This window comes from Buteo buteo, chromosome 18 (genome assembly GCF_964188355.1).
Source record: "Buteo buteo chromosome 18, bButBut1.hap1.1, whole genome shotgun sequence".
Taxonomy (NCBI): domain Eukaryota; kingdom Metazoa; phylum Chordata; class Aves; order Accipitriformes; family Accipitridae; genus Buteo; species Buteo buteo.
In genome coordinates this window covers 25,764,575-25,790,845 of record NC_134188.1, presented here as the reverse complement: position 1 = coordinate 25,790,845, position 26,271 = coordinate 25,764,575, and the positions used below count along the sequence as shown (strand labels likewise).

The window sequence follows — 26,271 nt, the reverse complement described above, 5'->3', positions numbered from 1 at the left end:
AGTTTTAAAAGATTCCTCGTAAAACATGCCACTTCTGTCTGCCCTCTGAGGGCAGAGGAGAAAAGCTGCATCTTGACAAGGGCTTTTATAGCAGTACGTGAGGCTTAGGCCTGGGCAGCAGAGCTGGTGTGCTGAGTGCTAAGGTTTCAATTCATGCTGTGACAAGATGGGACTGTACTTCCTTTTGTAAGCAGCCAAAAATAAATACATAAATTAAAAAAAAAAAATAATGCTGTCTAAGTTCCCAGACAGGGACTGGGAAGTGCCAAACTTCCCCCGCAGCCAGTCAGACTGAAGCAACACAGCCGTTTCCCTCGCTGCAACCTCCAAAGGGCAGAGTCCTACCATGCCCGCAAGGTCGCATGCGCAGCAGCACCCTCCGGCCACGCTCCAGGACCAGCTCTCCCCCTGCCACATATCCTCTGCTCCAGCTTCAGTGGCAAGAAAAGACGGTGACGGGACAAGGATCCTCCCCAGGTCATCCACCTCTGCTTGAAAATGATCCAGGCACACTTGAGTAATTAACAACGACGTGACCTATATACCCTAATTATCTGGCAAAGCACCCCACATTTTGTTTATTAAACCACACAGCACACCTAGACAGTGTATTGTTAAGTTTGCAGATGGCAGGAGAATAGGGGAAAATCAAGACAAAGGAAACAGAGTTACTCAGAGCCATACAAAGTCTTCTGCTCCAGGCTCAAAGATCTCATCAGCTTAGGTCCTCCACCCTTTTATGCCACACTGTTGTACTTCATTCTCAGTGGAGTCTTATTTTGTCTTAGTTTTGATATTATTATTTCTAATTAAAGTCAATAAAATGACCGATTAGCAATGATAACTCAAGCTGGGTTGATGAAAGACACCAGAGTGGTTAAACATTTAATCAAATAATCATTTCCCATGCCCTAGCTAACAGAGATCTTCTACAAAGGATTGATATAAAATGCTTTAAAGATTTAAATAAAACAGGGAGCAAAGGTGTTTTTCAGAACTTAATCATCCCAGTGACTCCTACTCTAAGCCATAAAAATACATTAGCAACATGGGGGGGGAGGAGGAGGGGGAAATTGGGTTAAATACTTTTCCTTTCAGAGTAGAAAAAACACATGTTCTCCAGAAACTGCATTATAATAGCTATGAAGAGGATATTTTTATCTTTTTTTTTTTTTTTCAGATGGACACTGGTTCTACAAACTCCATAAATATGAATCACAGCAAGAAACTGCATCAGTGAGTGCATTACTGCACAAAGGGAGTCATGGTTCAGGTGACATTTCAAAGTTTGGGGTGTAGCTATTTAAAATCTCCAAGGCCTCAAATTCTACAGTAATTAAACAAAGTAAATAACTGTACTAAAAAAAAATACTAAAAGCTGTATTAAATGCAACACATTCCAGCTGACTATGACATGTATCTATATCCATATTCTACTTCAGTGCAATGACAGCAAACCCTTGAAGAAATTCAGAGCACACACTATTGGATTTGTGCATCTATTTTAAGGAAAGCCGTGGGAGCAAATAGGGATGAAGCTGCCTGCCTTAACATCCCATACTGGAGCCACTTCTTGGGGCAGAGAGACTCCCTGAGAAGCAGGAGCTGCAGCCTGAACACAAGGCACGTTCAGACTCTCGTAAACTATCAAGTTTGCCACTGCGTCGTAAGCCACTGATGGTCAGCTGAGCTGCAGTAACAGACTGCCCACAGGCTTCTTGCTTGCCTCAGTCATAAAATAAAACAACTTCACAGAAGCCACCATGAATGTGGCTACTATGGTATAGGGAACACGTGGGCAGAGGGTTAAAACAGCCCTGTTGTAGCTCACAAAGCCATGGTTTCTTAAACCCCTGCGGCTATCACAGTTTCGTCTGGGCACACACATGAAGCTCAGCTGCAAGGTCCTACACAAATCTGGATGCTGGGATCTCTGACACAGATCCTATGGCACCTACTACTGCTTTGAATAAGGATGACAAGACATTCAGAGAAGGAAAAGGGACCGTGCACTGGATTCGTGACAGAAACATAGTGGTTTATCTTAGCTTACTTGTAAAAGGAGGACTAAGAATTTCATCTGATGACACCTTTCCTCAGATGACCATAAAACCTGTTCTTCTGTTGCTACCTGCACTTGATTTTTACAGTCAGAAGATAAAGAGAGCATAGTCCAAGACAGTTCTGGGATTGTACTCAGCCCTTCATACATGGAACCCAGGGACATGGCTGAACTGCAGCTACTCTCAGCACACTCACCATGCTTCTTGCAAGGGAATTACCTGCTTCCCCTCAAAAAAAAGCGGAGAAGACCAACAGCATATCCATGAGCACCAGAAAGCTCTAACCAGCCAAGTGACCCTGTGCTCACTGTTGTACCTATGAAGTTCATGAATTTGGCCCCCCGTAATATAAAGTCATTAACAATCACTGCAGCTGTCATGAACCAGACTGAAGCATGTGGTAATTGATTAAAACCAGACATGTCACAGTTGCTTTTTATAGCTCCAATTAAGTGTCAGCCTAATTAATGGAAGTTAGTGTGCTAATTATAAGAGTCTGTGTTGTGAGTCAGACTCAAATGTTGTGCAAGAAATGTCAGAGATTTTTTTCAGGCATCCAAGATAAATAATTACACTTATTTTTGTTATTTCTTAGCAACAGGAATGTTATACAACTGGACACCACTCCTGCAGCTGCATTCAAAAGTATTTAAAATTGTACAATGTAGGGCAAATATTTGCTTAAAGACAATGCAATCTGTTCCATCATTAGCAAGTCATTTTGGAATCAAATTTTAAGGCTGTTTTTGCCAGACTGCTGAAAATGAAGCCTCTTTTAAGGAAGGCGGCATCAAACATATCTCTCTTCAGCTCCACAGTGCTTTCTTGAACACCAACCAGAAATGACAGCTCTCTCTCCATCTCTTCTATGCTTCAAAAAGCAGTGAAGTATGAGCATTTTAAAAGTGAAATCAGTGTGATTTCAGTATCTTCTGAAACCAACAGGATATTCACTGCATTCAGCTCTCTACAAACTCAGGCAGACACAACTAAAATGGTCTGGATGACTGAGATTTTTTTAGAGCCTCTCTGCAACCAGAAAAAACAGCTGCAGGATTGCGGAGAGTATCTGGAATAGGCAGAAAGCAGCAAAATCCATGGTGGTTTAGAAATCAAGTGGATGTGCTTGAGGAGAGTGGGATTAATTAAGTTTCACCTAAACCAAGTTTGCAGTTAGACATTAACAGGCAGATGTCCGTATGAAAGGCTGAGGTTTTAACTTAGGCAGAAAAATACAGGTCCTGGGGAGAGATGTTGAACTGAAAATGAACTAGAGAGAGAATTCACCAAGATGGTCTTGTGGACAAGATTGGTGGAGAGGAAAATGAGAATGAAGCCAAGAATAAACTTAGAAGGACAGAATAATTCAGGCTGGAAGGTTGTTGGTCCAGTCTTCTGCTCAAAGCAGGGTCAGCGAAAAGGCCGACCAGGTTGCTCAAGGCTTTATCTAGCTAGGTCTTGAAAACCTCTAAGGATGAAGAGTACACAGTCTCTCTCAGCAATCTTTTCCAACACTTGACTGATCTCTTAGTAATATATTTTTTTCCTCGCTATATCCTCTCAGAACTTCTCTTGTTTCAACTTATCCCCATTGTCTCTTGTCCTCCTGTCATTCACCATGGCAAAGAGTGGGCTTGTCATCTTGATAACCTCCTCTCAGGTCTGAGCAGGCTGCTATTAGGTTGCCCCTGAGCCTTTTACCCTTTTGAAGGGAACTTCAAGAAAACGTGAGATGAACAAGAGAGCAAAAACCTACTGAGGGCCTGCAAAGAGAAAAGAAACAGAGCTAGGGAGAGCAGGGAATGAGGAGAGAACTTATTCTGCAATTTAGGGAGGGAATAGCCCCCAGAGCTTTTAGGAAGAGCAGTTTTAGTTAAGGTCACAATGCAAAAGGCAGAAACGGCAGTGCCTGAGATAAGACGTGGCGCAAGGAAAAGCAATGCAAAACAATGATGTAAACTATTAGCAAGAGGGGCTGAAAGGAGAGAAGCAGGTAGAGCTTGTGGGAAGCACAGACGGGTGAAAGGACAAAAAAATATGAGTAAATACAGCCAGTGAGCTGTACTTCTTGGCAACAATTGGTTTTGGCCGTCTCCAGTATGCCTCTGAATCATTTTCAGCTGTCACAGACCCTCCAGCCCAGCTCAGGTCCCCAGAGGGGCCTTTATCCTCACCAAAGGACCACGGGGCAAAGAAATACCACAAGGACTTCACAGCAAACCAATGGCATTTAAACCCAGTTATCGGGACACACACAGTCCTACAAACTTCTACCACATACATTGGTTACTGACTCATCTGAGACTGAGAAGACTAAAGGGGAGAACTGTATTACTGAATAAAGAGTATTCTGGAGACCTTGAAGAGCCTATAGATTTATAGCAGCTGACAATGATTCAGACAGCCTGAGCAGTCAACCTAGATGCCGTCACTGTGAAGATGAAGTACAATGAAATGAGAAGTTGTGCCAACTAGGCCATTCGTGTCATACTGAGAGACAAGACGAACTTCTCTGACCTTGCCTTCAATAAGAAGCACACACAGCATAACAGCCAGTCAATAAATGCAGGAATACCTCTCTCCCCACATTTCCTCAAAGAAAAAGGTTAAAACCTCACAAATTCTAAATGGCTCACTGTTCTTTCCTGTAATCAGGAATAGCACGAAGCAGCCCTGCCATAAAAATGGAGCCCTGAGCCCTGGACAACACGCAGGCACGGGTACTCAGATGATACCCTGCGGGCTGCAGATGAACTCTCAGCAAGGACAGCAGAAGACTTGGTTCCAGGCACATCTGGTAAGTCTTCTCCATACCTCCCCTGCCCTGACTTTTCCAACCACAGCTTGGAAGTTGTTCATGAGCTCTGTAAAGCTAAAAGCTAACTCCAAACAGACATGACTGCCTAGCTGACTTTGTTCCCTACTACATAAATCCCATGGACAAATTCCTCCCTGCCTCTCATACCTATCCTGCTCCACCCCCAGTTTCTAATGGACTTCTGCAGGGTCTGGCTCTGCAATCCCACGTCTCACAGCAAGTCACAACAGGATATGAGCCAAGACTGGATGGGGAAAGGTATCCCAAGCATTTCTACCTTGGTCTCCTCCCACAAATTCTCGGGGACCAGTTGTTCCTGAAAGCCTTAAGACTGCAGCAAGTCAAGATTTTATTTAAGCTAAAGGGAATTTTTGAAGAATAGTTCCTTTTCTGTGCATGAAAAATTTAGTCTGGCTAAAACAAAGGGTACATTTCACAGGATCAAATCCAAAACATATGAATCTTTACTGTTTTGGCTGCTGAGTTTATTGGGAAGACCAGAGTATTTCCATTTTGAGAGGAGAAGGACTCCCACTTTTTACTACTCTGACAGCATCATCACAACACATTCATTTGCCAAGCAGCTCTGGTTACTATTATGCACTTATGTTCTTTGACCATGTAGGAGTCCCATTCACAGAGTAAGACCCAGTTTAATAACCACAGATAGAATCTTCACAGTATCTAAAGGGTTTCACAGTATCTAGAGGGTTAATACTGTGATGCATCACTGTGGTGCTTCTGCATCTAGAAGAGCTTGGTCTATTTTTGAAGACTGAAGGGATTCAATACCACTTCAGCTGTAGGTCTCAAACTCAGTGTGCTTAAATAAAATAAAAAGGAGCAGGTTCACAGAATAGCTATGCCCCATTATGAATAAACACAGCTTATCTAAATTTAGATGTCACTGGAACTATTTAAAATGCCTGTAAGAACAACATGCTACTGTAAAATAGGAACATGAAGCTGTAATGTAACGTACTGCATGCTGAAGAGCATTGATTTTTTTACCCATCCTTAGAGAGCAAGGTGCACCTGAGTGCTATCAACGGAAAAAATATTTACCAGAGACGTCTTGCATCTGCCCAGTTTAGCCTTCTACTCCATCCTAGAGCAGGCTGTGTACTATTTAAAGGGAACAGACTGATGTAAGAGAGTGAGATTGTACTTCAAGTTAATCATTACAATCCATACTCTTCCTTTGGGCTTATTTGATTTGTGGAATTACGTCTTTCAAAAAAGGTCACAACACATGACAGTCAATTAAGTCTAACACGTACAAATGCATGTCATCCCATCTACTTTCAGGGACACAAAAGCTCCACCACTCCTACAGTTAAATAAGCCTCCTCCTCATTAGCTTTCCCCAGCTAATATCTGAGATGACACATCAGCCTTTGCCTGCCAAGTGACCTGTGCTTCAGTCACAGCAGCCAGGGCACCACATGAGAAACATCCTGCCCATTGAGACCCTTTAGCTTGAGTATTTCAGCAGACCACAGCCGTGTAGGTGGTCTGAGAAGAGACAGTCTCTCAGAGACAACAAGCCAGGCAGAAAACTGCTTTCTGAAGAAATTTATACCTTTTGATATATACGCAAAACTTGCCCTTTGAACAATTTCACTGCAGCTATTTACCAGCAGCCAATTAAACTGTGCAACAGTGATTAAATAAAAAACACTTGTTCTCAAGACTGGATATGAGGCATGGACAGCAAATACTAAGGCGATTAGAAATACTTGTCAGAACCTCCACATGAAAAGGCAGATCTTCCAACTTCAGTTTTTCTAAAGCTAGGATTTTATCCCTCTCATCTTCCGGAGATTTCCACTGGACAGTAACTGATCACTTTAGAAGTGATTCTAAAGTCACTACAAGTGTATGACAAACCCCCTTGGCAAGTGGCAAACAACTGCAGTGCTACCTGCCTGAGATCTGGTCTCTGACAGGCTTTATCAGCCATTCAGCTGGCAAGTAGCGATTTGGCTGAAATACCACGTCTGAGGAGAAGCCACACTGCAAATGCTCAGGAAACTGTACCTTCAAATAAGGGATTGTGCTGATTTGACTCCATTTGTTTAATGTACTCGTTTAGTTAATTTATTGGGAAAATTCAGTGCAGATGAGGACCAAACACCCTAATCAAAGGGAACTGTCTCTCTGACAGACTGACACTTTCACCCCTAACAATCTCAGTGAAACATTAACACTAAAAGCCTAAGGATAATTTTAATTTTTTTAACCAAATTCAGTATTAACTCTTTGACTGTGATCACTTTAGTGGCTAGAATGAACAAAGACTAGATTTAAGGAAGAAATTTTTTATCATAAGGGTGGTGAAACACTGGACAAGGTTGCCCAGAGAGGCGGTTGATGCCCCATCCCTGGAAACATTCAAGGTCAAGTTGGACAGGGCTCTGAGCAACCTGATCTAGTTGAAGATGTCCCTGCCCATGGCAGGGGGGTTGGACTAGATGACCTTTAAAGGTTCCTTCCAACCCAAACCATTTTATGATTCTATTTTATGACAAAGCATCAAGTGCAAAAGCCATAAAACAGGAAAAATGAGAATTGACAGAAGGAAGAAACGCAACAGGAAGACTGAAGGAGACAGAAAAACGAAGCTTGGGGAAAAAAGAGGAAAAAAGGAAAGGAACGTGATAGCTAGACATGTCAGATGTGAACAACAAGACACTTAAGGTATTACAATTACTAGCAACAAACCTACAGTCATTCCCATAAAGATTGTCTCCATCCAATATTCCCAATCCATGGCAAGCAGAAGGAGACTCCTAGTATTTAAAATTAGTTCACAGACCAGAATTGAAAAGCAGTCTAATTTTCCCCTGCCTAGGCTGGTGCCTCACACCATCACCCAGCCACTGCTGCTCAGTTTGTTTCTGGCACATGTCGCAGATATCTAACGGACACAAATGGAGCAAAATTAACAACCAAGAAGATCTCACAGGCCAAGCCAAAATTTCCTTGTTTTGCTCACCCCGCCATCACTTCCAAATGGAGCTGGCCAGAAACTGTCAGGAAGGCAGGCACATCGAAGAAATGGGTCTTTTCTGCAGGTTCCCTTGCCTCATTTGATGTCTGTAAGTCAAAAAACAAGCAAGAAATCAGACTACTAGTGTCTGAATAAAAAGCACAGCTCCTGGCTTGTTTTCCCTTTTTTTCTCTTAAGAAATTCCATGAGATTGAACCCAAACACTGCTGAGATGGAATCCAACAGTGTGGTAAGTCGTAAGACAACGCTTCCCATCTTTCCTCAGACTCCTAATGGGCTCTAAATCCTATTCAAGCAAAACACATTAAGAAAAAGCTCCAAGATAAAGGATTCTTGGGGACTTCTCTTTCTAGGGGTCCGATGCAAATAATGGGTCTATGTAGTGAAAAGCCATACTTTAAGTGGGAAACACCACAGCTCCCATCTCTACTTTTAGTGACTTTTGAGAATATGGGTTGTAGGTATCACAACAACTTGCAGAACAAGTTTGTGAACTGTGTCACATACCTCCAGTGTCGCCAGCAAAGCTTGGACATGTCAGCACAGGGGAAGGATATGCAGTTCTTTCATACATTTCTCAAACTAACAGGGATAGTAAATTGGATCCCCAGCAACTAGTTGTATCAGGTCAGCTGAGTGGGAAGTAACTCATTAAGATGACACAGCTTCATGGAGTTTGATTGTTTGCCCAAAACATTGTGGGCAGCGCAGAGTTCATACAAAGCTAAATGAATATGAGGCTCTTCACTTCTCACCTCTTGACTTTGTATGTGGGTATGTCAGGAGCTCTAAATTTTACTCAAATAAAAGAATTGTGTAACTTACATGTTTAAACATGGATGAGCTGAATTAGGAATGACATTGTAGAAAGGAAGGAGGTAACAAAATGTAAAATAAAATGTCAGAAAGGACATATTCGCCATTTTACAAGCAAGTCTGAGAACAAGAATGGTAGAAATGCAGATTTTCTTGAGTAGCCTCTGATTTTTGGCTCGCCAGTAAAGTATCACGTATACAGCTAAGGGCTCTGTCTACCTAGGAGTTTGGGAGCAGGTGGAAAAACCACATCCCATGTTTCTGGGAAATGCAGACATACAAAATTAAAATCCCTCTGGAACATCTGTTAAAGAACATTTTGCCCAGCAACATACAAAAAAGATGCCAGCCTATTAACCCAGTCTCCAAAAGTACGTATTGATTTTCACTCTTTCCTACCAAGATGAACAGTGAGGGGGAAGGGAAGAATCTCTATCATTTGGAAGTTTGAAGCTTCAGACAGAATTGCCTTCAAAATTCAGTTAAGTCTGATGACAAAATGGAGGAGTATTTTACATGTCAGGTGCACTGCCTTTTAGCAAAGACTTCTAAAACCCAGTGTTACTTACTTTTCATGGGCAAATGAATTTGTTTCCATTGCAAAAAGAAAAACAGTAATCAGAAAAAAAAGGAATATAATATCCTCTAAAGACTTGTTATTCAGTCTTCAAAAAAAGCAGAACCGAAACAATATGAAGTTGGAAAAAAATCACATCTTACATATTATATGGGCACTGAAAAACAAATGATGTTTCATTTCAGCTTTTGCATATTTTTCAGGTCACCAGACATTTTAAGCATAAAAAACTATGAGTAATGGAAAATTTAGCAAGTTCAGTGTTTCATTATAAAAATGCTCAAAAAAAAAAAGCCCCATTAAAGCGATGGTATGTTTTTGGTTTTTTAATTTACAGGCAGGCACAAAAGAAAAATTAGAAGATCTCTGTGTTGAGCACTTTAAAAGTCATTTGAGCATAAGAACTGTGCTTCACCATTTCCCTGGCAGACACCAAGCTGACCATAAGACAACAAGAAGCCCTCATGGCAAAGAAAATCACCAGCCTGCTGGGCTGTGTTAGGCAGAGCACTGCCAGCAGGTCAAGGGAGGGGATCCCTCCCCTCTGCGCAGCACTGGTGACTCACCAAGATCACTGGGTGAAGTGCTCAGCTTTCCCAGTACAAGAGAGACATCGACATACTGGAGTGAGTCCAGTAAAGGGCCACAAAGATGACTAATGGACTGGAGCATCCTTCATATGTGGAGAGGCTGAGAAAGCTGGGACTGTTCAGCATGGAAAAGAGAAGGCTCAGGGGGGAATCTTATCCTTGTGTATAAATACCTGATGGAAGGGAAGGAAGAAGGAACCAGACTCATCTCAGCTGTGCTCACTGAGAGGACAAGAGGCAGTGGGCACAGATTCACAGATTTTGAGACACACAAAATTTCATCTGAAAACAAGAATACACTTTTTTTTATTTACTGTGAGGGTGCTCAAACACTAGAACAGGTTGCCCAGAGATGCCATGAAGTCTCCATCTGGGGAGATATTAAAAACTCAGCAGTTCAGCTGACCCTGACTGAGCGTGGTGAGATGGATTAGATGATCTCTAGAGGTCACAATTCTGTGACTTTTAAAGAAAACACATGAAGATGAATGAGATTTTTGTTTCAGCATTTTCTATATTTCAATGTCATCCCTAAGCTTTGGAGGAGTCAAAGGTTCAGTAGAAAGACAGAAGAAAACTTCGAAGTTAATCTACATTCACTTTCAAACTAATACTTTCTTCTGATATAAGTTTGAAATACTCACTTTTCAAAGTGTAGTTCCTAGGAGTTATGCTAAGTGTTGCTAGTGCAGCTAAGTATGCCACTGCCTCCAGTCACCCTACTCCCCAACTTGCTTTGTCACAGGGAGGTTGCTAGGCTCATGCTTGTTTCCCAGCCTTTGATATTCTACAACCTGCCATTTTTCTCAATGAGTTGGAAGGTGTTGCTTTTGTTCTCACAAAGCTCTACTGCTCATCGCAAAGATAAAACAGAGACTGCCAAAGACCTCAGATCACAAGGCAGTTTTATCTCTTCACAGCATCACACTAAAGAAAAGAGCAAGCTTGCCTTGCTCCACAGAGATCAAGGAAAATAAGACAATCTGTGGCTGTAACCCCAGGACTGCTTCCTTTGTTTCATAGGTTTTGCAGTTCTAAAAAAACCAAACAAAACCCAAGGATGCAGAAGCAGGCCCCTATTGTTTTCTTCAAATAAACCCAGAGTATTTGCTCAAAAACAATAAGGATATTAATAAACATACAAACATCCACATACCACAGCCCCAGAGCCATGGCCACAACACTAAAGAGATGAACCACATACCACTCTAGTTTCTCCTACTGCAAGCTTAGTTCAGCTACATTCCTTGTTCCACCAGTGAAAAATCCCACCTAATCCTGTAGGATGCAACTTCTAAACAACGAGAAAGAGACAGACTGGAAGCAGGAAAAGAACAGAAGAAATCAGCCATGAAATCTCAACACTTCCCCCTCAAATCCACAAACAGGATACAGCTGTCTCCAGGAGCTGGGGCTTCGTTTATTTATAATGACTTTGTGTCATTTTTCATCCTCCAAATCAGATGTAATCTCAGGGAGGCAAAGGGAAAATAGACACAACAGTAAGTGACTGGAGGAAGAGTGTGAGAAAGCCTACAGCTCAACTGGACTTACAAAAACCTGCAGCCAGTCTGAGAGGCCACTGAGAGATTCTGAGATGCATGTCTGCATTGTGAGCAGCTCCTGCATGGCTTCCAACAGAAGGTGAGGAGCAAACATAGCAATATTTAGATAAACTTTTACTCCCCCATCACCATCCGATCACCTCACCTCTCCACAGCTGCCCACTTCCTCTCCCTCATTTTGAGGCACAAAGCTTGTTGAACAGGTGTTGTGAGCTGCAAAAGTCAATCCAATTGCTACATGGGAAAAAGGAAATGCCTCCCTTTTCCTTCAGATGGGACCCCTTCAGCAAGGAGGTATCCCATAATTAGCAACTTTACATTTCACATGTACAAATATCGACTAACCCACTAGAGGTGGTTCCTCCAGTTCACACATTCAAGAACAAGATCAGGCCAACGTTTTCAAGTGCCTATGCCCCCGATTTATGTTCAGCCTCATAGCCGCTGGTAGAAGACAAATAATAAATAGTAGGTGATGCTATCCCTCCACTGCTGACATGGAGTGAGATTGTTTTTCATCTCCATGACTAGCAAAATGAAGCGACAACATTGTGGTGCTTTTATTTCAATTAGATGGACTTTCCTCCCACTTCCCAATCCCCAAATACCTACTTGATAAAAGATTAGAGAGGAATAACGTGTTTGCTTTCAAGTTCTCTCCATTCCCTAGTCGAAAACTACACAAATTACAAAGGGGAAAGAAGGAGGGGGAACCTGTATGAAACATCTTGGTGTCTCGGAGTAAACGTGCTATAAACATACTAGGATTCAACGTCAACATCAAAGGCTTTTTATTCTCATTCTAAATACGAGAACAACTGGATTTAGTACTTGTTTTGTTCTCCATCTCCTCAAATGTCTAATGATTTAATTTAAAATTATTCCCTTTGATGTCAGTCTTATATTAACTTTTACTTGAGGCAATTAGCTTCAGGAGAGTATAAACCGTTTGATTCTGTCTTTCACTCTGTGCAAGCCAAATGCATGAAAGGATCAGAGAAGACTTGAAAAGCTCATAGAAATCACTGCTGTAGCTCTAGCCCAGGCCCAGAACACCATGCTGCTGAAGCTTCACAGCACCACATCTTTAATCCAGACCTGCCCTCCATGATGTCCCATTATAAATGATTGGGTTTTCCTTTTTAGACAACCGCTGCAAAATTTGTAACTTCTGAGAAGTCCCGCTTGCAAATCCAGTCCTAATTCTGATCAGTTGGACTTGCATTGGGCAATAGCAGCTGGTTCTGCTGAGACAAACATCTCATAAATATGGACTGGAATTACATGTGGGGATGAACCAGGTAGAAACGAGCAGAAAATGGGAGAGCTAGAAAATGCAAGCGCAAGCCCTCCCTCAGCTCAGTTCCAGCTTACCCTGATCCCTGCTGAGCACTTCTCTGAAGTCCCAGTCTCCCAGTGACTGGCCGCCTCCCATATTGCAATGTATCTCTAAAGGGGAAAACACCTGACAGACACTAATACTGTTGCATTTAGGTGTGATTCTCCCCAGCAGATCCCAGCCTTCCTTGGTGCTGACAAGGCTATTTTTCAGCAGTACCAAAGGAAGAGTAGGAGTAAGTTTCTGCATCTTCAGCAGCAGGCACATATTTCTGGCGCCACAGTAGGCACAACCATGAACTTGTACCCTTCAGGGATCTAGAAACTACGTGCACTCCTGTGAGCAGGTGGCAAAAAAAGCCCAAAAACCAAACACTATACAATCTCTGGATACATTTTGGAGAAGAATACCTGGATGGTTCTTCAGGTTTATAGTTAAGTATCCTTTCAAATAATGAAAATAGCCTGATTCAGACCCTGGAGTTCAGTCAAACAACACCCAGATGCAGTGAGATATGTGTGTGGGAAGAGACAAGCCTAATACAGAGCACACATTACTTCCACTGGAGCCAAAAGGTAGAGTGCAGCACTCCTTACACACAGAGCAAGGTCCCCAGGAAGGAATAAGGCCACAGGCAATACAAAACACATGAGATCTACTTTAAAGAGCTGTGAATGTCAATAGAGCTGTTGTGTTTGCAACTGACTGCATGCTGAAAGGCTGCAGCTGGGCAGCAGGGAAAGTGGCTGTCCAGCGCTTCATCACACCAGCTGGAGTGTCCCAGGCCAGAAAGACTTTTCCAGAGTGTAGAGGAGCCTCTAACTTCTCCGCAGTAGCTGAGGACAGTCAAACAACGAAACTTTCCAGAGAGCAAAGTGGAAAAGAGAGAGCAAGAGACCCAGAAAGCAGGGAGCCTTCAACACTGCAGACAGAGTGGGAGGCTACTGAAAATAGCAGGGAACAGACATGCAGCCGGGTCACAAAGACAAAAGAAAGGCAGATTTCCTAGGAAGTAGACCCAGAAGGGAACTGGGTAAAGTTTCTTGCAACATACAAAGCTTCTAAGAATTTTAGACTTCAGAAGAAAAAAAGAAAAAAGCGAGGAAAGGATCTGCCCTGAAGTGCTAAGACTGCTGGTACAGAGGAATTATTGTCAGATTAAATTAAAATAAAATAAAAAATGCCACCTCACCCTGCTGATCTGCGTTCCCCCTATTTCAAGAATTACCTCGTCCTACTTTGTGTTCTACTAAAACCCAGCTTTCAATATTCAAAGCTCTTTTGGGGTTTTCAGTAAATTTACTTTAAAGAAGGCAGCACAAGCAAGATTCTTCCCCATTCCAGAGTTCCACCAAAGGCACACACCATCAAAGGTGCAGAAATCCACAAGTTGGTATTGCTGATGTTCTCCATGTGGGTTAGGGTCTGCCTGGCTGTTTTCGCACTTCTGGCAGCTTCTCCTCAAGCTTCTCTTCAAAACTACATTTTTCAGGTGTAGAAGGTCTCAACTGCAAAAGATTTCTCTGGAGTTCTTACCACCTTGTGATTTATTTAGTTTTTAAAATCTCCTCTGCTTACCACCCTCTTTTCACTGTTACAGTACTTAATTTTTAAAATATTTAGCTGAACTGATTTGCCCAGCAGAGAGGGAAGAGATTCTCCCCCATCCCAAGTCCTGGTATGAGAACATCCCAGCCAAAGCTATGTACAGACTAATCAGTACACCCAAAACCAAACAAAGATAATGAGGAAGCTGAACATATAAACAAACACAAATCCTACAGGATTAAGAGGTCTAAGAATCAAAGATCATATGCCTTCAAAAAACCTTTTCCTTCTAACTCAAGACACTTTTTCCCCCATATCTTCAAGTCTCATGTAAAAACAGATTCCTACTCTCTTCACTTTACCCCATTTCCAAAGAACACACAGGCCTGAGCAGCCATCAGACATTAGTCAGACTATTAAAACTGTGTCAGTCAGAAGACAGCTATTAAAAGGCAACAGTTCATAGTAGGTGCAAAAGCAGCCTCTAAATTGGGTCCTAAAGGCTACTCAACCAAAGTTTTCAACTTATTCCACTAACAGAGGGACAGCTAACTGGTGAGATTATCAGTTTTATATACAGCCCAAGGGAGCTAAAAAAACCAAAAAAGGCAGAAAAAACAACCTGTAAGCTGCAGGTGTATTGTAACTACTACAAATCCAGGAGCAATAGGCCACCAATTTATGTTCTGGTTGCAACTGGAGGATAGGTCTTAAAACTTTAAGTACAGGATTTAAACATTTTTTAAATTGAAGAATCTAACATGCAGGTTGCTTTCACTGATTCCCATCATCATAGTACTTGGCTACTGCTCAAATATAAGAGGAACAGGAATTTATGTTCTCCCCTGGCCTGTCCAAGCAGTGAATTAAGGGCTAGTTTAAAAAGTGACTGAATACAGCAGTTGGGGAATGTCTTGATGGTTCATTTGATTAAATACATGTAGAGATTCTAGGCTTTGCTGCAAATACCCTTATGTCTGACACCCTTCCTGTCACCCTTATTTTTACGTCTGACAGCCTCACATGCATGGCCCAATGTGGGTTTAATTTTACCCAGATTTCCACTGTCAAGAAACAATGTCACTGCTCCAGTGGAGTGAAGTGGTCACAGTAGGATAGCAAGTGGTCTTAGATCTCTGCTAGCCAATACCAATTCCAAACAGAGCTTTGCAGAAACAAAATGCAGCCCTAAATTAGGCCAGACAATGAACTGGTACTTGAAGAAGAAAGAGGAAATCAGGGAGAACTTCCCAGCAGCAAGTGGATTTCTGAAGCCCTTTCTTTGTGGCACAGGCCATTTAATGGGATCTGACTCAGCACTTACTCCACACCTTTCAAGCACAGCTGTCACTACATTTCTCCAAGACAGGTATTATTTACACCTCAGCAATCACACTGCAGAGAGAGCAAGAGATTTGCCTTGAACTACACATTTAGTTAAGATTCAGTTTATACAAGTTTCAGACTCACAATTTAGCACCTCAATCAACATTTGCATCAGTGCTTCTGTTACTACCAGCCACCTACGCTGTAGTCCTGCATCCTCTACAGCTTTCAAGTGGATACAATTTGTACCAAAGACGTAATACACCGTACAGCTGCAAACTGTATAATGGTCTCATCATTAAGTGTCACTTGTTTTCACATCTTAATTTGCATGCAACAGCCTGGAACGAACCTTTGGTAGCATTAAGGGATCTCAATTGAACAGGAACAATTTAGTTTAGCTAATCAAGTCTATTGTCCCAGCAAGCAAAAAGCTGAGCCACATGTACTGGTCTGGAAGGGAATCACTAGTAGCACAGGTTAGACCTTGAGATCCTGAAGAACCAGTACACAGAGGCTTTTTGTCATGAGACTGTGCAGAGAGTGGAAGACATGATCCTGCGGCAAGCAACTGCTACCTCAACAATTATTCTTTTGCTTACAGATGATTCACCAGCAAGGCTGGAGCCAATAAGCGTAAGTGGCAATGGATGTAATTGTTTGAGAGAAGAGTTAATTTCATATACAGAAGTATAAAAGGCAGATGGAATTTCTTATGATTCATGGATGTGGTGGTTAGGAATCATGAGAAATCTGTGGGGAAGATCTTAGTGGTTATAGCTGTATTTAAGTCACAGGAGGTTTTGACCCAAAATGTGAAGTACTTAATATAATGATAGATTGTGACAGTAATTTGGTGGATAGGTGGGGAGACTTGGCAACATTGGGGGAGAATTCCAACATACAACAGGAGTAGCTTATAAGGAACAACATATATACAGGTGAAAAGGAGTTATCTCATGGTAAATTATATTCTTAATTTCAAAGCTAAGAAATATTTGCATGTAGTAGGCTGTCCTGAATGTCCCACCCCATCTCTTGGGCACTTATGATCACATCTTTCTGTTTACTAAGATGTTCCACTTCCCTTTGTTGTTCTTTGTAAACTTTTCCACAGCATCAGGGATAGAAAAACCTCATCAGTACAAAAGGTGCTGATTAATGCACAAAACAGCAATAAAAAAAAAAGGTGCCTGTTTAACACTAAATTATTAGCTGAAGCAAAGGACTGCTATATTAAAAAAATAATCATAGAAGTACATAAAGGAAAGGTTTTGTAAAGATAAACATTTCCTCTAACCTTCAATGACTCCAGAATTGCTCTGCAAGCAAAAATCAAAAACTTTATGCAACCAACTTACCTCAATTTGAAAGAGTTCCCCAGCACCTTCACAGTCATTTGATGTAATTATGGGGGTATGAATATGCACGTAGCCATTATCCTGGAACAGACAGAACACTAAAGTTAACTAGCTAAAGATATCAAACATCAACTTCAAGGATAACATCAACCAGTACATATCATAACTCACCTATTAGCCCCCAACCAGGACAGCATATTTACTTTTAAACAACTTCTACCCTACATGGACAAAGACAGAGGACTAACTAAATGCTAGGATGATTTACAAATCAATGTTTACTACTTGTGCTCTTCTTCCATATTTCATAAAGATACTATGGGTTTTTGCAACTGCCCATCTCCACACCATTGCACTTTCTTCTCACCTCCTCTGGTATTTTTATATTTTTGGGCATTTTCACCCCTACAGCCTCAACACTTCAGCTTCTTCCAGCTTTTGGAGGATGGTGGTTAGGCAGAGGACACTCTCTTAGTGTTCTTCACTAAGAGAAATGATCAAGTGTGTTAGATCACAGAAGTCACACACTGCCTGGGAGAGAGGACTTAAAAACACCCAACCACCATGAAAATGTCAGTCCCACCTTGCATCTTCCGAGATATTGACGTCAAACTGATTTTAAGAGACAGGGTATACCCTGGATTGGTCATATTCTAGGTACCTGGAGAATTACCCATTCCTGTAATAGTTCATAGACCCAGCAGAGGCCTCCAAAACCAGGAAGGCTGTATAAAAAAAGAGCCCCTATTCTCCAGGTTTCTCTACAGTGCAGCCACGTTTAAGCCAGCTGCAACCCAATTTTCAGTGGATGGGTACATCAAGCAGACCTCAGACAACCACATACAGCATGTTAGAGGCAAAACCAGGAACAGAACTCTACTAACTGTCACCTTCCTAACTTAGTCTCACTACAGAGATCACCAGTGGAGCGCAGAGATCATACCTGTGCATGCCAAGGCAAACAAGAATCTGGTACTAGCTGATTTCAGCTGTGAACAAAGGATTTGTTTTCTCTTGCATCACTGTAATGTCTAGCACAAAGGGAACCCCTTTAAAATCAGGGTGTGCCTGCATTACCATGATACATGCAATGATGTAGCATAACCCATTGCCTATTTACACGTAACACTAATGAAAAAAAAAAAAAGATTAAAAAGCAAATGTTTCTAAAAGCTTAGTTTCACAGCTTTTACCAAAATAATACAAATCAACCATTCACACAACAGGTCCTGGTCCTTACACCAGCTAGTTAAAAGGCTAGGAAGACAGGAGCAGTATTTACTGCCCATACTGAGAAACAAACTAAAATTAATTTTGACCAAAGAGTTCGTACAGACATCCAATGCATTTTGTGGAAGTACCATAACATGACCCAGAGGGACCAAAGTCCCTGCAGTCAGCTCTAGGCTTCCCTGGTTACAGGTGCAAAGACCTCAGCTTGCCAAGTGCCTGGCAGGAGATTCTTACTGAGATCCAGTTACTACACAGAAGTTTTGGAGCCAGAACTACTTGCTTTGCCTGGGGAGCATAGTTTCAGCCTACCAATACAAAATGCAGGTTTCTGCCACAATCCCATGCATAGTCCACAGACCCGCTGGTCATGCAGCCTCCCAACCCTACATGAGATTTTGGAAAATTGCCTAAATTCCTCATGCTGTGGTAACAATTGCTGTAAAGAAGCACATTTCACACCAAAGACCCCTTACATGCTTTGGAAAGGAATGAACTGCACGGGTCTGAAAGATGAGAATCCCATAAAAAGCTCTTGGATAGTTCCCCTTATAAAAGCTCCTAAAAGACTGCAAGTCACATTACTGTCTCTGACAAACCTGGCAGTTAGTTAATGTGCAAAGTGGAGGTTGCTGTTCACACTGCAACTATTTTATTGTGCCTAGGAACAATGTTCCTATCCCATATGGACCATGATACTCAGGAGATGATTTAAAGGTAACATTTTAGCCTTCAACATCCAAACCAAATCCAGAAGTCATTTGGCATTAGTCATTTACTGCTGGAAATGAATAGGCTAAAAAAACGAGAAAAATTTGTAAAGTTACAGAGGGTCTAGATAATTTCAAGCATGTATTAAAAAACCCACTTATTTTCTTTCACCATTAAGCTCTTTACAGCTTTGCAGAGTGAAAACACTGCAATTACACTTTCTAGTTAATCTATGTTCTGGCATTGTCAAGTCAGAAATTCCAACATTCTTGGGATCATGTAGGTGGCAATTTAAAAAGACTGCTTTCCTTCCATGAGGAATGGAGCAAACCACAGATGTTCCTGGTGCTAGGAGAGTCATGACATAAGCATTCGCAGATATCAGGTCTGGGACCAAATCTCCCTTATCCCTCTAAAAATAACTTGAGTGTAGCTGCGGCTGCTAAATTAATGATACTTTGTATTTTTTAATACTGCTCAGCTCTTGAGCATTTTAAACAGGAAGGTATGTCAGAGTCTGAGCTGGAGTTAATTTGGAGAAGTAAAGCCTTTGTGTCCGTGTTTGAAATCACAAATTGTTGTAGGCAATGCCATCTAGCGGCTCGACGCCAGAAAAGACCGATTCCCAACAGTTGGGTTCTGTCTTAGGAGCCGGCACAACGCTGACATCAACAGCAGCTTTAACTGACAAAGCATTTCTATTAGGCTCTTTTTAAAAAAAAATAAAAATAAAAAATTAAATCTTTTAAATACCGCGTATTCCATACGCATAACTCTAGGTTATAGGAGATAACTCCTAGAGCAAGCAAGCCTTCATTGCCACTGCAGGTGACAAGTACCAGCATACCTGGGACCAGAAATTCAATCTCAACAACTCTGACCTGTTCTTTGGGCCATGCTAATTACTACACAGGAATTTTGTAATCAGAATGCTCTAAATATGATTCTACTCAAACTAAAGCCAGTTTATCTAAACATGTTTATTTCAATGAATGGCTTTAAAAGAAAGGGCTCAGGTGCGCTAGAGGACTTGCTACCTTTATCTACTCATGCAAAGAATCACACGGACTCTATACGGCATCTGTAATTAGAGTTAATTCACTGCCCCCACCGCCTGCACAAAGCCTGTACCATGCCCACAGCTTAAGAGTGACACATTCATAAAATACAGGTGCTTCCCACCCATCAGTTTGAAATGCATCAAAACAGGAGTCTCCTAATCTCAGCTAACAGCATCCACCCAGACTTGTAACACAGTAATAGAACGGTAAGAACAGAGAAGAATAACATGAAGCTCTAAGCCAGTTCATCAGTAGCCTTCCTGCACCACAGATTTTTCATTGTGGGAGGAAGCTTCCGTCCAAGGACCATAAGGTCACTGCTGAGGATGGGTTAAACAACTCCATATTATTTTGTGTTCCACAGACCACACACACTCACAGGCAATGATATTGCAACTTAGTGAAAGGGATAAAATAACTAACAGGAAATGGGTGGAAAGACGCTAACAAGACCACAGATGTGCTAACTTGATCATAAGCAACAGTCTGGCCAAGGCCTCAGCCAGGCGCAGGCCTGGAAAAAAAACCCCACTGTGTCCAAAATCCATGCCCTGCAGCCGAGACATCAACATCCCTCCCTCCCTCCCAACGTGCTCCTGTGAAGCCAAACTGGGGGAACATTTTACACATAAGGCTCGGTACAGAAGGGACTACCTGGAAGAATGAGTGGATGGCTGCAGTGGCTTCACTGCGGATTCTCAAGAGGGAGCTGAGTGTGTTGTTTCTGCATCGCAGGTGAGGGAACTGTCGGACATACTCCAGCGGGTGCCTCTCCTTCGTTTTCAGAGGGAATGCCTAAAAACAAGGAAAGAAAAAAAGAAAAATAAGAGAATGAGAACTTGGAGTCAATGTAGTTTTATTGCTATTCATGGAACACCATCCCTGCCTACTAAAACTCAATCATCGTTACAGAGCAGAGAACTAGATGCTTTTGCGTATCTTTTCTAGTCATTTTGTGTATTTTACAATGCTTACAGCAGGGCAAGAGCCATGAACACAAGAGAAGGTAGTAGCGCTCTGAAATGCTCCACCTTTTTGATGTTGAGCCACCCTGAAAGCCAGCTGTTCATCTCACTGCTTCAACAGCAAGCCGGTTCCAAACGTGCCTGTGGCAAATACGGTTCTTCCACCGGCACAACATGGAGCGTTTTGCCAGTCCCATTGCTTCTCCAATTTGTATCCCAGCCAGACTTACCAGGTGAACCACCTGGCACAGGTAGGTGCTTCAAGGTGGGACAGTTTCCATGTAGAAACAGCTCTGTCCCAGAGGACAGCTTTCATGGTGATCCCATGTTTCTCCTTTGATGTACCCTATAGACACTGCTGACAAATCAAAGCCTGCAGGACCACTCAGACTTAAAGAAAATACAGTTTGAAGCATGCTTTGCTGGATACTTGGACCTTTCGAAATTAATTTCCAAAGCTGTCCTATCAGTTGGACTCCTGCTGCAGTGACATACCAAAGTATCACAAGGTCCCACCACACGGATGGTTTCAGCTTTCAGCTCCATGTTTTGCATCCTATGAGGACTTTTGACCAGTTTCCCTTGCACTTCTACTGCGCTTCCAAAAGTCAGATCTCTAAGAAACCAAGAAAAAACAGCAGCTTAACTAGGCACTGATACAAAGTCAATTACATTCAGAAGAGAGATTCCTGTTAATTTAGCTGGACCACTTGAGATCACAAGAGATACTGTAGCCATAGGGCTTAAGTGATTAAATGGAAAATTATTAAACACATAGGTGGGAATGTGAATAGATTCACAAAGCTACAGAAGAATTTAGGACAAGACAGGACTGTTGGACAAGTGAGGGGAAAAGAGACAGCCTTTTATTAGAAGGGGCTCTTGGTGAGGACAAACCAGGCTTACAGAAAAAAAAAAATAATTAAAAAAATTTTTTAGAAATCAAGTTACATGCAGAAGGTTCCTAGATCATCCCAGAACTCCCAACCCTAGCCCAAAGAACAACTGAGAGTAACAAACAAAATGAAGCTGTAAAACAGGTGCATTATTTTATTATAAAAGAACAGGCATGCCTATCTAGGGGGTATGCCTACTAAGCCAGCACTGAAGTTGTTATAGGAAGAGCAACAGCACTCTCCAAAACCTGGGGACAGTTATCCCCAGCTACGTTGTGCAATTTCCAAGCAAGTCCAACAGTGGTCCAGAATGCCCATACTGCTAACAGCTATTAAGAAAATTAGGTCCAAATGAATCTCACAGGACAAGCAACTGAACCACAAGGCCTCAGCTAGTGGAGACAGAGTAGTCAGACAGTCTCCATTCTAAAAATACATCCGGAGACCCCAAACTGCAGTAGTGCCTTTCCTGTGGCCAGGTGCCAGCTGCTGCTGAGTCACTGGCACAGGAAAGGAGGCCTAAGCAGACCCCTCCAAGCACTGGTCAACACGGGTATTTCTCCAGGTATCTCAAACTGACCAACCTATTTTCCAGGCTGGGATCAGCAACCACCTGGAGGTTTTCCAGAGAACTCCCATCGTTTATATGCAGGAACAAAACTTCCTTCTGGGATCGGACAGAGCGGACCCAGCCCTAGGGGTTAAAGAAAAAAAATTTGTTATTTCTTGGCATTTACTCTGTGTAGTCATGCTCTTCTTGCAGCTGAGCTGGACATGCTACTTCAGGCCTATTTCAACTTCTTATTGAAATCAAAGGAAATATTTCTTTAGGGGCCACAAAAATAAAAGATAATTTAAAAAAGAGTCGGTGTCAGGTTTTCTACTGACTTCAAAGCAAAGAGAAACAAATCCTTAGGCAGAGACATCAACTCTCCTCCTGAGTACGGCAGGGATAACTAAGATCTACCTGCATCTCTGGGGAGCTGAGAACACAGAAAATAGCAAAGTGCTCTGAAGATGAAAAGCATTTTAGCAAAGTACATATTCTTATTAGTGTTGTCCCTTCAAAACGCTTCTTACTGAAACAGGAGAGACCTGTAATGCATAGTTCTTTATGATAATACACTCAAGACTGTTTTGATGATTCTTATTACCAATTTTTGTTGCTGTATCACCTGTAGGAAGGTTCCAACTGAAACTTGTTCACTAGTTGTTTACATGCCCTAAGCCATTAGACTGCTAAAACAATGATGCTGCAGCCAATTCAGATTCAAGTGAAAAATTACATATTCATGCAAAACAAAAATAAAAGTTGATGCCTTAGGTATTTCTCCTTACACCTCAAAATCAAGACTAGTACACCATCCCCATGGGGAAAAAAATATTAAGAAAAAAATCTAGCAGTGTTCTTGTCCAGTTTGACTAAAAGAATTAAAACAGTTACACAGTGGTTCTTTGTAACAGCAGAACAGACCATATATATGTCAGGCTAATGTCTTAATTAGAGTTTTTCAATGAGAAATAACATTTCCTTTAAAAAGAAATCAAAATTTAAGTCAGTACCAAGGCACCAAGCAAATGTAATAGCATCCAAAATACAACTCCCTTACTTGCTCCCCAGCTCACAAGAGTTGAGTCAAAGCTGCCCTTAAAAGCAAAACTATCCACTGGGGAGCTTCCAGTTCACCTTATAGTAATACTGTAGAGAACAACTGAAAACAGTGCCAATTCAACAACCAAACTGCCTCTTTTCCAAACAGTTTTGTCTTTTGCTTAACTCGAAGCACCCAAGCAGTTCTAATGGCTTCAAACTGCACAAGTGCATTAGGGATTTTATACCAAACCAATGCGAATCCATCTACTTCTGTTGTGTAGACTGAACAAATTCAAGAATTAAACAGTACCAAAAGTAAAGCATTCTTAAAACTACAACATGACTACTAACACAGACAAGGCATTAGACAGGCTGTATAAAACGAAGAGGACACTGCATACAAGAGCTATGGAAGATTTTAAAGCCATGAGCCTAACCATTAAAGAAACTTTGCCTTTTGCTCCAGCCTCACAATTTCAGACAGGCCTTTCAATACAAGAACTAAGCACTCCTTAATGAAACACACAAAACCCCTGAACAAAGAAACATTCTCAAGAGCTTTCTTTTCTACCTCATCAGGCTGTTTTGGGATCTATTAAATAAGGAGATGAGTTTTGCATCCCGCAACAGGAAATAAGAGCATACCCACAGACTTGTACTGGAGCAGCAGAGGCTGTGGCAGCAGTGTTTTGACTTCACACCTTACCAGAAGCAACATGTAGCAAGTGCCAATCCTGACTCAGACCAGACTGCACATTCCAATAACCTGGCCATAAGGCTGGTTTTAAGCCAGTCCAGTTCCCCAACACAGTTTAATACAAAAAACGTTTTTGCTAGCACAGGGGAAGAGCAACAATGCAGCAAGGATCTGGGGCAAAAAAAATGCAGTATTGCCAATTTTAGCATCAGTTTATTCCAGGTTGCATTATTCATAAAACTACAGCTGAAAAGCACCTATACTGGATGAGCTTCTTCCTACCCTATTAGGCTTCATCTGTATGTGTGCAGGAATATCTGTGTGCTAACAACTGGGTTTTGGGTCAGTAAAATCATAGGATAATTTGGGTTGGAAGGGACCTTCAAAGATTGTCTAGTCCAAGCCCCCTGCCGTGGGCATGGACATCTTTCACTAGACCAGGTCGTTCAAAGCCCCATCCAACCTGGCCTTGAACACTGCCAGGGATGGGGCAGCCACAACTTCTCTGGGCAACCTGTGCCAGCGCCTCACCACCCTCAGTATAAAGAATTTCTTCCTTATAAATCTATATCTACTGACTTTCAGTTTAGTTTAAGACTGTTACCAAGCACCCTAGTCCTTTACAGATTCATCCAGAAATACTGACAACTACACAGTTCTAGCCAAGGGCCTTGGACTACAACAGGGACTATGCATCTGCAACCACCGCTCTGTCAGCTGGGAACACCAGAAAACAGGGGGACACACAAGCCTGTGCTAAGGAAAGGGAAAGAGCGCCATTGCTAAAAAGTCCATTTATCTCAGTCTGCCTTGGTTCACAACAGAAGCTGGACACGAACATCAATAAAACTGTTATTGTTAGCTCCACCCGATGCTGCTATAAACCTAGATGTGGAACAAGACCTAGAGCAAAGCTTTAAAAACATCAGCACAGAGGCAGTGCTTCACTCTCCCAAACCAAATGGGCCACAAAACCAAAACCGTAAAGAGCATGTTTCAGTACAACCCATCACAGCAACAGCCTTTCCCTGCACGTGCCAAGTATCTTCAAAACGTTTTATCTGATCGAACAACGGCAAACTGAATAAATACAGCCAGAGCTGGCTCCAGAGACTGTAAAGGAGACCCGTCCCTTTAGTAAAACGTGCTGCAGAGGTTTTAGCTTTTCTCCCTGAAGCACAGGCAGTGAAACCGGCGCGGGCCACGCCACTCCAGCTCCTCTCCCTTCCGTTAAGGCTCTGGGTGGGCTCCTTCCCAGGCACACCCCCACCTCCCGGCCACACACCTGCACTTTAACCTCGCCAGCCGGTTCCCGGGCCCCCAGCGCCTCCCGGACCCGCAGCCGCACCTCCCGCTGCGCCCGAGGCAAGGAGACGCAGCGGCGGAGGGCCTGCCATCCCCGCCGTGGCCCCAGCATTGGCGGAGGCCTAACGGGCCTGCTCCCTTCAGCGGCCAGGCCTCATCCCGCTCCGCTGCCGGCCCGCTCTCCACACGCCTCCCGTGAGGCGACGCGACTCCCGTCAGGCGACGCGCCTCCCGCCGCCTCACGTGACCGCCTCATCCAATGGCCGCCCGGAGGGGCTGCCCCAGCGAGCCAATCGGAACGGAAAACCGCCCAGGCCCCTCCCTCCCCGAAGGGTAGCCTTTTCCGGCCGCCCTGGGCGCGGGGGCCGCTGGGAAATGTAGTTCGCGGCCGTGAGGTGTGGAGGGAGGCGGCGGCCGGGGTGGGTTTATGGCGACAAGCAGGCCGCTGAAAAGCTAGTCGAAGAAGCTCTCTAAGACTCGTTGTGGAGTTTTAGAAAGCAGGCATTCTTTATTGCAGCGCTGGATGCACGGGGGATAATTCCACCTAGCATGCATGCCACAGCTTTAGCACAAACAGGTTATATAGAATAACTAATTGCATATTAATCAGATTAGTGTACATATACATAAAAATCATTGCAACTGATTATCATAGTACTGCCTTCATCCGATCATGCGCAATAAAGGATCCGTTTGAGGCAAAGGGCTGCTTTTATGACCACCGACCCATTTGAAGTTCCTGCTGGCTGTCCTTGAAGTCTTTATTCTTGTCCTTGGTCTTTGATCTTGAAGCTTT

At 42.6% G+C, this 26,271-nt stretch overlaps 1 protein-coding gene across 2 annotated transcripts in view; it reads right to left on the bottom strand.

The window, feature by feature from the left end:
• Positions 1-25,679, bottom strand: part of NARS2 (asparaginyl-tRNA synthetase 2, mitochondrial) — a 52,524-nt gene extending 26,845 nt beyond the window's left edge. For both annotated transcript variants that reach the window (XM_075050177.1, XM_075050175.1), the window contains exons 1-6: positions 25,456-25,679; positions 22,464-22,573; positions 21,479-21,599; positions 20,673-20,813; positions 17,017-17,097; positions 7,880-7,980 (exon numbers count right to left, since the gene is read on the bottom strand). In XM_075050177.1, coding sequence (XP_074906278.1) covers positions 7,880-7,980; positions 17,017-17,097; positions 20,673-20,813; positions 21,479-21,599; positions 22,464-22,573; positions 25,456-25,587 — 686 coding nt within the window. In that variant the 5' untranslated portion in view covers positions 25,588-25,679. The remainder of the gene's footprint in view (positions 1-7,879; positions 7,981-17,016; positions 17,098-20,672; positions 20,814-21,478; positions 21,600-22,463; positions 22,574-25,455) is intronic.
• Positions 25,680-26,271: the final 592 nt, after the last annotated feature.